Below are 13,436 nucleotides of genomic sequence, written 5' to 3'. Positions count from 1 at the left end.
GATAATGATATTTCTAGAACAACATTCCTAACGCAGTGCTCATGGTTGCTGGAATTTCTCAAGAGTTGTCTGGCAAATTGACTAGCTATTACCAAGAGAATACCAAACATCTGAAGTAAGCTGCATCTTGACCTTTTGAGGAGATTGCTTTAGTCAATACACATAGACACAATTGTCAAGTCAATATAAAATGGGGACTATTTCAACTGTAGAATGTTTATTTCATTCCAATAATAAATTCAAGTGCCAATTCCCAACATTTTTAACAAAAAAATCAGCTACAGACTTGCTCAGCAGAATTGCAAAGTTTGAAAAAATACCCCCCAAAATGATCATAAAATTCTAGGGATAAAACCCATATCTAGCACAATGAGAATTAAGCACACTCAATAATAACAGAACATAGATATCAGAGGAGAGAGAGAGAGAAACAGAGAAAAATAAAATAATAAAACAGGTAGGATGATTTTTAAAAAGTTGAATCCTAGCTCCCCAACATCCTGATTAAGGAAATATTCTCTGCCATTTGTGATTTTCTTAAAGAGGCAGAAATTTAGCAGCCATTTAAATGCAAATTTGATTCTGTTTTGGCATAGTAGCAATAGCTATGTCTCTATGCATATAGCTGTGTTTCTATGCTATGGCAAACGTGACAGAAATATATGATAAAGAAACCAAATTTAATTACCCTCTACAACGTTGCAAACTCTGATATAACATCAAATGTATCCTACAAAGTATAGATAACTGAGGTATAACAGGCCATTTAATGAACACTCGGAGTTACAACCACCTACAAAAAAATCTAAATACAAATCCTTTCAAAGTTACAACTTCCCCTGCAATGCTGCCATGGCCATTCACCTTTCAGACCGACAACAGAGACACTGCAATGTACCTATCACCCTCTTGTCCTGCCCCATCAGGCCTTCGGGGGCATTGGGCTTTCCCAACCATACCTCACCCACCTACCTCGTCACCATTTGCTTACTTATCTTTTGAGAGCTCAGGAAGTCAGAGAAGGCCACTCCCTTGCTGGGCCCATAGCTGGGTCATATGGCATAATTCAAAAGAAATCCTGTTTTACGCTAGCGTGACTTGAGTTCGGGGAGTTAAGAAGGATTCATACCAATTTTGATCCATTGCCATCCTTACCTCCCTGAATGCCAGCATAAGGCCTTACACTAGGATGGCTGGCATTTGGAGAACTAAGAAGAAATATTGCTGATTTTGGTCCATTCTGGTCCTTTCCTCCTCAATCAGCATAACACTAGCCCTATGCTGGAGTTTGGGGAGCTAAGAAGAAATCATGTTGATTTATGCTGGCTGGGGAGGAAAAGATTGCAACACACCAAAATCGGCACAATTTCTTCTTAGCTCCCCGAAAGTCAGTCATGCAACTGTTAAGGCTTTATGCTGGCATTCGAGGAGCTGAAGAAATAGTGCCAATTTACGCCGGCTGGGGAAGAAAGGATTACAAGAGACCAAAATCGTCATGATTACCTAATTCCCCAAACGCCAGCCACGCTAGCGTAAAGCTAGCATGGCTGGCACTGGGGAGGAAAGGATTGTGAGGGAAGCAAAACCAGGAGGATTTCTTCTCAATTGTGCCATGTGGCCCAGCAATTGCTCAGCAAGGGAGTGGCCTTCTCTACTCCAACTTACTGAGCTCCAAGTATCTTCAAAAGGAAGTGTGCAGTTGGGACGGAGTAGCGTATGGAGGAGGGCCGTAGATCTTTGGGGAACCCAAGGGGTAGGAGGCAGACCATGGGATACCTCAGAGGTTGGGCCTCCCCAATGTGTGGGTGCCTGCACTAAGCCTCCCATGGTTTCCCCCACCCCCGAGTCACCCCATGGTCTAGCTAATGATCTGTGCATTGGAGAAAGCAAGGACAGGGAGATTATTAACTATGCACTTCATTTAACGTAGACCTCAATGTCCAACATGAATGGGCAGGCTCCATTACTGTCATAAGTCGAGGACTACCTCTAGCCATCTGCTACAAAAATACAATAAAAATAAAAAAAAGCCTCAATAGAATTCTTCATTCCATGGGCTTCTGCAAATAATTCAAAGCTTACTATACAAGTTGAATATATATTTTAATGTTGCTATAAAAAATAAATGAAGTTGTTAGAAATATATTTGCCATGGATCCAATCTCCAGCTCTAAAGGACTCCTCTAGTTTATTGCAGATATAATCTGGATGTTTATTCTCAGTGTTTGAGTGAACCGTCAGTGTAGTGCATCAGATATATATATTTTTAAAAAATTAAATACTGTCACACATCTCTTAAATTTAACTACACAGCTTATATTTATTAGAATCATAGTTTCTTGAATGTCTTAAATATGAATTAAACAATATGGGCTACAATAGGCATACTGGTTAGTGAAAACCTATCCTACAGCTGACCTATAAGATTTAGACATAGCGATGATACTCCAAACATTCCAAAATCTGACAAGCTAGATAAATATGAAAATACTAATCAAATCTCAAGCTCCAACAGTTCCCAGATCCTGCCAATTATTATTACTTCAGTTTCAATAGACTCACGCAGTACCAGTTCCCAAGCAATCCAGGCAGTTTCAGTACAAAGACCATGAATACTAATATGTGACTTTTAAAAAAAAGATTATGCTATGTTTTTATTCAAATCTTGACCTCATCCAGTACCTGCATGTTGAATGAAAAACCCCAGGAAAGTAAACTGCAACAAGTATTAAACTGCCCATTCAACATTCTTAATACCTTTTCTAGAGAAAATCTACGATCATAATAGCAGGTAAATATAAAAGAAGACCAGATTCTGAAGATGAAACTCAAATACTTTGGCCACCTAATGAGAAGGAAGGACTCACTGGAGAAGAGCCTAATGCTGGGAAAGATTGACGGCAAAAGAAGAAGGGAACGACAGACAATGAAGTAGCTGGATGGAGTCACTGAAGCAGTAGGTGTGAGCTTAAAAGGACTTCGGAGAATGGTAGAGGACAGGAAGGCCTGGAGGAACATTGTTCATGGGGTCACGATGGGTTAGACACGACTTCACAACTAACAACAACGAAAGACCTTACCTATAGGCCTTTTTTATACTAGTATTTTTGTCTACTGTCTTGCAGTAGAAAGTAACTGAAGTAACAATTAAGGTATGTTGATATCACTATATTTGATGCCAAAGCCTTTCACGAATAGAGCATATTCATTTCTCATCAATTATTTAGGATCATATGCAACTCTGCAAGTATTTTCACCGCTACTTCTCTTTCATATTGTTACAAAAGTTATCACGCACATACATATATACATATGTTTGGGTTTTGTTTTGGAGGAGTATTTGAACTGGAGACTTTTTTCTAAAATTTTATTTAGGAAGGTCAAAAAACCTGAAAGGATTTCTGCAGAACATTTTTTCCTGATGCTTAAAAAGAAAGTACTCGAAAGTCATTTTTGAATTTCTGGCATATTCAAACTGTTTTACATTTTCAACCCAAATGATTTTTTTTAGAAGTGAAAGATAAAATAAATGTATCTTGACAGAGAAAAGGTCAGAAATCCTACAGGGAAAAAAGTGAAAATTGGGAGCTTCAAAAATTCTCTGAGGTACAAAGAATCACATATGCTCAGAAAAATATAAGAGAATAAAATAGATTACAAATTTCAAAATTGCTGATGAATATGATAAAGAACAAGTGCAACATTTTACTTTAATGATGTATGATTTCATTACACATGCATATTGAGATTTGAGCAAAATTTGTCGCCAACCTGGTTTTCTGGAGAACTGCTCAGGTTCCCAGGTGTGCAATACATATTTAAGAAAAAAACAGTAATTCAACTTATTTCTGGGAACATGTAACTTGCCTTAATAAAATCCTTCTTGATCAGCCATAAGTCAGATAATCCTTTTTTGCTACCCTTGATAGCACATAAAGGGACATCATATGGTTAGCATTATTAAGCCAATTATTCTTCTAGAATTTTGAAAAAGAAGGCCGAAGGGTAATAAGACTGACTAAGAGAGAAGATGGAAAATGATCTGAATATGAATCAGTGGATTCTATCAAGAGGTTTGTATGGAAAAAAAGATATGACCCAGTTATGAATAAATGATGGAAATAAAGGTTTAAGCCACTAAAAATGGCAAGAATTTGTATCTGATATGAAAAGGAAAGAATGACCAACTGATATAGAAAATACAGAAGGAAAAGAAGAAAACTTAATTCTGTTTTAAACAGTGAGAGAATGCCCTAATTTACCACACAACAAATACTTCTTTAACCATATATCATACCTACCTTTGCCTTTATTCAAATTGAAATTCAATGAAATTAAAATTTAAGATAAATCAGATATGAAAACTTCCACTCTAATTCTAAGTCAGAATTTTATTAGAACCTATATTTTGTTGTTCTCCATTGGGAATGAGACATCACCTCACACACAATATTGTATGATTGATAGAGAAAAATTGTAAGTAAGATTAATGAGCAATGCAGAATGTAATATCTTAACTACGGTAACTTACCTGATCTTGTAGAGACATAACCGGATTGTTTTTGGTTGTGTTGATATGAAGAACATGATACTTATTCTTCGCACAAAGATCATATGCAATGTTTGTGAAAGATGTACTTGCAGTTTTAGGTACTCGATTGTAAATGATCACTACATCATCATCTTCATCTGGGATAAGATCTGATCGAGAGCCATCTACTGTATGGCGCTGCTCTATTTCCCGAACTTCATGTTTTGCAATAGCCCTTTCTGTCAAAACAAAGCACACAACAAAACAAATGCATTTTTAACTTTTCCATTTATATATTAGACCAATTTAATTTCAATTTGCTTTTACTAAGAGATGGATCATATGGCTAAGTGACTTTGGTTAAACTATGACTAAATAGGAGCATCTTAAACATCCTAAATTTGTAGCTATACCTTAAATGAATGGCATTTTTTCTAAAATGAAGGAGCTGCATGCCATCAAAACCTGAATGGAAAATGAGTGACTCGTTTCTTGGTTACATTAGTGATTATGGTACATCGTATATTCTTATATATTTTATTATTTGCATTATTGTAATTATTTTTAATTTTATTTCTAATTTTGTTCACCACCTAGAGTCACTTGTTGAGGTGGATAGCCATACAAATAAATAAAATAAACTACAGGAAGGGAAACCCATCAGATACATTAAAGATTGCAGGGTTATGGCTAGTCTTAATCATAGTTAATGCTAGAAATAATTAAATTTATGCATATATGATCATAATTTGAACCAAAACTACTATTCAGGGTTAACAAGAATAAGAAAAAAGATCACACACTAAGACTTTTTTCACATATATCCTACAAATAACGACTATAAAATATCCAACACTTTGCAAAGGCAGACAGTTGAAAAGATACTGCACATAATATGAATTTTACAAAACATTAGCCGCTGACGATTTTGGATTTAGTCAATTAATTGAAAAAGGAAAGTGAAATTTAGATAAAATGAATCCTCTGCTTATTTTAATTAAACCTTGTCCCTCGTGTATGATATTACAATGACTGGCTTTGCAAAATCCAATTAGATATTAATTGCACGTCTGATAAGAAAAGAAGTAGAAGCACTTTATAACAATATAATCATTAAAGATGCAAAGTTTCCATCCTGAGTACAAAAATACAAGCCACAAAAAAACAAAAGGAGTTAATGAAGCAAGTAGAAAACCTGAAATGGACATCCCAGAAACTGGGACACTGTAGTTTGGTGTTAATTTTTTTCAATATCTTTCCAAGTAATTGCTAAATGAATTTATGTCAAAACATAGCGAGTACTATAATCCAAATGAAAGTACCTTTTTTATATATAGATGGGGGTCACGATGACTCGAAGTTAGGACACGGAGTCAAAAGACCATTGAGAGGTTGACAACTCAGCAGTTCAAACCCGAAAGTGGGCTGCATGACCGAATGAGCTCCTATCAATTTACCCCATCTCCTGCCCATCTAGCAGTTTGAAAGCATGCAAATACAACTAGATAAACAGATACCACTTAGTACCTACCTTATTTTGGTGGGAAAATAACAGGGACATGAAAGGAACCCCCTCGGGCATCCCCTGGGCAACTGTGATATCACCAGATAATCCTTTCAAATCGGAAGTGCCTTGGTAGCTGTTTCCAACACAAATGTAGTAGTAGTATATATGGATTCCTGTCACTCCTAGCTGCCCTGAAGGCAAACTGCCTAGCCAGCTGGTGGTTCGTCAACTATCAACCCAACAAAGTTTAATAAATATACTCTTTGCAGAATGACTATAGTAATCCTCACTGAAATTTCTTAAACTAATCAAGAAGATAGAATCCCAATTCTATGGATAGGCAAGATACACACTGTCTTTGTAATGTGAGAGTGTGGAGAGAATATTGGGATTTTTTAGCAGGAATTCTAGAATTTCATGTACATAGAAAAAAAAATACGGGGTGTGGGGGTGCGTGGGATAAAAACAAGGAGATTAAAATGGCCAGAAGAAACGCAAGAAGAATAAATGCTCTGCAATCAATAAGCTGAGATCTCTGGTAAAAATATATATTTGTTTGGCAGCAGTTTGTTTGGTGGGAACAGAGAAACACGAGGGCAAGAAAATGGATGGCACTATCCATGTCTTGCATCCTAAGTCCTGTGCCATCAACATCTGCATTCCCCATTTGGAGAAGAGTGCTTTAAAAAGAGGAGAGAAAAAATGGTTCCACTGCCTGAATACAGAGCATGCTCACAGCTAGCACACAAAGTAGGAATAATATAAAGTATTCTGTTTCTATATTTGCTTTCTGTAACACATATAGCCTTGGGACATACAAGCGAACAAAAAAACCCACATCATCTGAGCAACAAAAATCCTTTTCTGAAAATAAGAAAAAAAAGCAAGTAAAATATGTAATGAAATGTTCAGTCACATTAAAACAGGCGGCAGATACAAAATATATATTTTTACAAAAGCTGCCTTTTACAGATACATTTTTAAAAATGGTGATCTGGGTCATTTTTCTCAGTTCACTAGTCTCTTTCTTTTTTCCTTCCTTCCTTCCTTCCTTCAAGTTGTTCCCTTGTTTGTGCTTGCATTACATGCAAATTATTTCATTGACCCAGTTGTGAAGGATTCTTGTTGTTCTTAGTTCAGTGGTACTGAAGGATGGCAGACTCTTAACATTTTGCATCTAAAAGCTAGTGGGAGAAGAAAGATAGATACTAAAATAAAAAAGGAACTAAAGAGAAGTAAAACAGTCTGTTGTATCTACACACATGTGAAAAAGTAAGTACACCCCATTAAAATGTTTCACTTTTTCAACCTATTTTAACATGTAAATATCTGTTCTTCATTTCAACAATATTGATAAAGGGAATACAGTACTGTATAATATAAATATCGTGCCATTTACATTTTATAGTCCATTGTGTAATTTAAATAAATACTAATGCAAATTTCACACATGGAAAAAGGATATCCCTACATTTCTCACTACCTCAAATACCTAAAATTAGAATCAGGTGCACCAGATGATTAGAACAATGTTAGAATGGATCTGAGAAACTGTCCTTAAACCTCAAACATTTAGCTTGATCTGCTCTTTGTTGTTGAAGGGTGTGATATCATACCATGCCTAGATCAAAAGAGCTTTCTGAGGCCTTCACCAACAGATATCTCTGAATCTGTGAAGGAATTTTAAAGGATTGTCAAACAACATCAATCATTCCAACTGTCCAGAAGATTATCTACAAATGGAGTAGATTTCAAACAACTGCCAACTTGTTCAGGCCAGGAAGTCCTAGCAAGGCAGCAGAATGCAAGATGCTGAAAAACTCTTTTAAGATGCCGAGAATTTCAGCACATGACCTACATGTAACTCCCAACACTACTGGTGTCAAAAGGCGTCGGTCAACTGTTAGAAATCAGCTGCATAAATTATTTTCATGGGATGTGTTTAGGAAACATTTCCTGTTCAGACAGAATATCAGGCAAATTATAATGTCTGCTCATGAAGACTTTGATTTCTAGAACAACATCCCCTGGAAAGACAAGGCAAAGGCAAAGTTATTTGGACACAATATTGGAAGATGTATTTGTTGAGACTCAAAGCAGCATTTCATCAGAAGAAACTGATACCAATTGTAAAACATGGTAATGAAATGTAATGGTTTGGGGTTACTTTGCTGTATCAGGGCCAGGCAGCTCACCATTATAGAATCCATTATGAATTTTTCATTGTAACAGAGAATGCTTAAGGATAATGTGAGACCATCCATCAGAAGACTGAAAGTCAAACAAAAGTGGGCCTTGCAACACAAGAGTGACCCTAAATATTTCAATAAATCCACCGAAGAATGACTTGGGGGGGGGGGAGAAATGGAGGGTTCTGGAATGGGCATATCAAAGTTTGGGTTTAAATCCCATTGAGATGCTGTAGGAAAATCTGAATTGGGCTGAACATACAAGAAACCCCTCAAATATCACACAGCTGAAAAAAATGTGATATGGAAGAGTGGGAATAAATTATCCCAGCCAATGCTGGAAACTGGTAGATACTTATAAAAATGTCTACTTAAGATTGTTTCTGACAAAAAGAGCAATACCAGGTATTTACAGCCAAGAGTATATTTACTTTGCATGGAAGGAAATCACATATCTGTTAACTTTTTGTTGAATGAACAGTTGTGTGTGTAATTTTCCCCAAGGAAAAGTTTTTACAGGGGATGTATTTACTTTCTCACATGACTATATTCAGTCAGCAGCCCAACACAAGTTTTTAAAGCCATTCTTCTTATGGGAAAAAAAGGAAAGAAAACTGATAAATCAGACAAGTTGAAGTTAACAAATCTAATTAAAAATCATCTGTATACATTGTTACCTATTCCATATACATTGTTACCTATTCCCTTAAGGTAAGCCTGTTTTCAGCACATGCTAGGAGCTACTCTTCATTACAGGATTTATCAATATCTGAATATGGAATATTCAGATTAACAGAATAAGTTTTTTTCATACCAATTCAAACACAATAATTAAAACTATGTCTCGGGAATCTTGATATTCCCAAGCAAAGATAGAAGATGCCACTGGTTTGATTATTTTTAAACGATTCTTATAACCTTGACATAAATAACTGCTGAACCCCTAAGAGAGACAGTTAACATGCTGACCCAGAAGTAAGGAAATATGAGTTGTGTTCCTGCCTTGGGAAGGGATCCCAGCTAGATCTTTTTGAGTCCTTGGAAGATGAGGCAGTGGCAAGTCAACCCTGAACTGAAACCACTTGTCATTGGCATTTTGTTTGTGTGTGTTTTGCTTTGTCTGTCGACCTTAGCAACTGCTTACTTAGATCACTTCTGCCATCTGAACAGTGACACTGATATCTGGCTTTCACACTTCAGTGTCTCCAGCTGGCTGCACGTTATCCAACTGTGTTCTTGTTAGCCACCCAATAGACTGATTATAGACTGGTACCTAGCCTGATGATGAGTTAATCTGATTCAAATCCTTCTTCACTTTGGCAGAATATGTAAGCGTCAAAAGGCTTCCCACTCTCTTTTTCATGCTTGCTGCCTTATCTGCGGTGTATAATTAATTGCATCATGGTAAGGCATCAGAGCTCCACAGCAATAGCACTTAGACTTATATACCACTGCATAGTGCTTTACAGCTCTCTCTAAGCCGGGGACCTCAGGGACCACCAAACTCATACTTTTAAATCCTGAGGACCACTAATATGAATTTTTTAAAAAGATAATATATTTTATATATAATAAATAATATATTTTAAAAGATATTTAATATTTTTTTATTTTTATATTAAATATAAATTTAACATTAGATAGATAGATAGATAGATAGATATAGATTTGTTTTCTGAGGTTCTCGCGGGTATTTGTATGTGGATCTTTGGTTGTTCGGGTTTTCCGCGTAAGATTCAAGTATCTAGGCAACGTTTGATGAAGTCTCATTCATCATCTTCAGGCTTCTGTCTCCGGCTCTGTGCTTCTCAGAGTAATGTGAGATTGCAGCTGCTTCCTCCTTTTAACTGCCAGTGGGGTGGGACTTGATTGGGTGGGGGCTTGGCTGTGTTCTGATTGGGTGGGGGTGTTCTCATTGGTAGGGGGTTTGGCTGTGTTCTGATTGGTTGGGGGTTAGCCGTGTTCTGATTGGTTGGAGGTGTGTTCTGTTCAGGTGGGGGCTTGGTTGTGCTCAGGTTAGTCAGTTGCTGGGGGATTTGAGCTGGTGAGTTGTGATCTTGCTGTTTGGCTTCGAGTTCGTGGTCCTTCTGCATCTTCATAGTGGGTGTCGGTTTGCTTCATGTATGGCTCGGAGGGGTTTGAAGTGGGTAGTGATGCAGCTGCCGTGCAGCTTCTGGTCCATGGTCGTGTCTCATCTTCTGAGTGGGTGGGAGTCTGTTTTCTACATGGAAGTGTGGTGGTGGCATCTTGTGTGGCTCTCATGGGTGAACACAGCATGAACAAACGAGATGACACCTCCCGCCTTCCAGCCATTTGGAAACCTGCCCTCATGAACAGACGAGTACCTAACATGAAGAAGGACACCAGACCCACACCCATGAGAGCCACACAAGATGCCACCACCACACTTCCATGTAGAAAACAGACTCCCACCCACTCAGAAGATGAGACACGACCATGGACCAGAAGCTGCCCACTTCAAACCCCTCCGAGCCATACATGAAGCAAACCGACACCCACTATGAAGATGCAGAAGGACCACGAACTCGAAGCCAAACAGCAAGATCACAACTCACCAGCTCAAATCCCCAGCAACTAAGACTAACCTGAGCACAACCAAGCCCCCACCTGAACAGAACACGCTCCAACCAATCAGAACACGGCTAACCCCCAACCAATCAGAACACAGCCAAACCCCTACCAATGAGAACACCCCCACCCAATCAGAACACAGCCAAGCCCCCACCCAATCAAGTCCCACCCCACTGGCAGTTAAAAGGAGGAAGCAGCTGCAATCTCACATTACTCTGAGAAGCACAGAGCCGGAGACAGAAGCCTGAAGATGATGAATGAGACTTCATCGAAACGTTGCCTAGATACTTCGAATCTTACGCGGGAGAAAACCCGAACAACCAAAGATCCACATAGATATAGATATAGATATAGATATAGATATATAGATATATATAAAAATAATGTTTGGGTCTTTTCCCATGTAAGATTAAGAGTATCTTGGCGACATTTCGTCGAGGTCCCACTCGCCATCCTCAGGCTGGTGCTCTGATACACACACACACACACACACACACACACACACACACACTAGTTCTGGAGAACTAATAGCAGAAATTTTGAGTAGTTCAGAGAACTGAAATATACCACCTCTGACTGGCCCCATCCCTATCTATTCTCTGCCTCCCAAGTCCCAACTGATCAGCTGGGTCTTCTTTTGTTGCCCTGCACAGGAGAACGGAGCTGGAAAGCAGATTAGTGTGGTGGGGAGGGAATAGGGATTTTGTAGTATCCTTCCCCTGCCACGCCCACCAAGCCACCCCACAGAACTGGTAGTAAAAAAATTTGAATATATATGTGTGTGTGTATGGTATTCAGCTTTGTTCGGGTATTTTCCCACGTCATCATAGTTGTAGCAACTTTTCGGCAGAATCTCATCTGCCATCATCAGGCTTCTTATTGTGTTCTTCTGTGAGTCAGACTTTCACAGCCGCTTCTGTTTTAAATTTGGTGCTAGCCATCTGCTGTGCCAGAATGGTTTTTTCTTCACCCTGATTGGTTGGGAGTCTTGGTCTGGGTTTATTGGTCTTGGAATTTGCTGTGTTCTGCTTGATTGGTGTTTCTAATATCTTCTATCTGTTTTGTGGCTTTTTGTGTCTTGATTGGTTGGCAACATTGTGTTTCCTGTATTGGAGGCTTTTAGTGCGGCTTGGCTCCGAGTAAACGGACGGCTATCATTTATTAGGAAGCTAGGTTTCATCTGAGTGCCTGGTTGGGGTGTGTTTGAGCTGGAGGTATCAGGGGGATCTGTTTGTGCCCAGGTGTTTGCCTGGCTTGTGGTGTGGAGATTTTTTGGTTTGAGAGTGCAGGCTTCCAGATAATTCAGTCTGGTGGAGTCATCTCTGCTATTCATGCTTTCAGGTCTTTTTTCAATCTCTATGGCTTCTCTGATAATTCTGTAGCTGGAGTTTTCTATAGTGGCTAGGGTTTTGGTGCCATTGAAGTCGATGCTATGACCTGTGGCTTTCATGTGTTGGACTAGTAAGGAAGTGTGTTCCAGCTTTTTGACTGCATTTTTGTGTTCATCCAGGCAGGTACTTATTCTTCTATTGGTCTGTCCAATGTATGTGGCAGGGCATGATGCACAGGGGACTTGATGTATGTCTTGGTTTTCCAGGTCAATTTTATCTTTGGGGTTTCTTAGGATGGCTGCTATTTTTCTGTCTGTTTTGAAGGCAGTCTTGATGTGATGCCTGTGTAGTATCTTACTGATTTTGTCTGTAGTACCTCTTATGTAGGGCAGGACAGCTGTTCCATAGGTCTGTTCATCTTCTAGGTCTCCATTATGTCTCAGTGTGTTTTTGTGAATCAGGCCTGTAATTTTGCTTTCGTTGGCTGTCAGTACTTTAGTCAGGATGCATAGTTCAGTCTTTATGTGTATCTTGCCTGCCAGACATTTGGTTCTGGCAATTAGTGTTTTGGCCACGGAGTTTATCTGTGCTGGGTGGTGGTGGGATTGGGCGTTGAGGTAGCGGTTGGTGTGTGTTTTATTCTGGTATATGGTGTGTCCTAGTGTGCCATCTGTTTTTTTGTAGATTAGTACATCTAAGAATGGTAGTTGTTTGTTTGTTTCCGTTTCCATGGTGAACGTGATTTTGGGATGTGTGCTGTTTAGGTGTGTTAGGAAATTGTTTAGGTTTTCTTTTCCATGGGGCCAAATAACAAATGTGTCATCAATGTATCTTAACCATAGTTTGGGTTTGTGGGTGGCATTGGCTAGAGCTCTGGATTCGAATTCTTCCATGAACAGGTTTCGAATCCAGAGCCTGGACGAACACAATACACAAGCCTGATGATGGCAGATGAGCTTCTGCCAAAACTTCACTACAACTTTAAAAGCACAACTATAATGACGTGGGAAAATACCCAAACAAAGCTGAATACCATATATATATTACATACTGTAAAAATGCTTATTTAATTATAACAAAATTGTAAATGCTTAATTATAATTGTGGGGCAGAGCGAAGGGAAAGGAAGGGCCTCTCTCATCCGACTGGGAAGATCTGGATGGGGAGGAACCGGCTCCCCCTCAAATGAAAGAAAAGCTGAGGCCCCCACCGCCCCAATCTGGTCTCCTGTCATTTCATATCTCCCCCAAGTCAGAGGAAACTTCTCCCTCCTTTGCTAGTGTGGC

The 13,436-nt window shown here is 38.8% G+C and overlaps 1 protein-coding gene across 1 annotated transcript in view; it reads right to left on the bottom strand.

Annotated features, from left to right (window-relative positions):
- Positions 1 to 13,436, bottom strand: part of HS2ST1 (heparan sulfate 2-O-sulfotransferase 1) — a 100,971-nt gene that overhangs the window by 16,467 nt on the left and 71,068 nt on the right. Inside the window, exon 2 of the mRNA XM_026700276.2 lies at positions 4,532 to 4,770. Coding sequence (XP_026556061.2) covers positions 4,532 to 4,770 — 239 coding nt within the window. The remainder of the gene's footprint in view (positions 1 to 4,531; positions 4,771 to 13,436) is intronic.

This window comes from Pseudonaja textilis, chromosome 3 (assembly GCF_049901715.1).
Source record: "Pseudonaja textilis isolate UNSWEBS1 chromosome 3, rPseTex1.2, whole genome shotgun sequence".
In the NCBI taxonomy this organism is placed as follows: Eukaryota; Metazoa; Chordata; class Lepidosauria; order Squamata; family Elapidae; genus Pseudonaja; species Pseudonaja textilis.
This window is presented reverse-complemented; position numbering and strand designations above follow the sequence as displayed.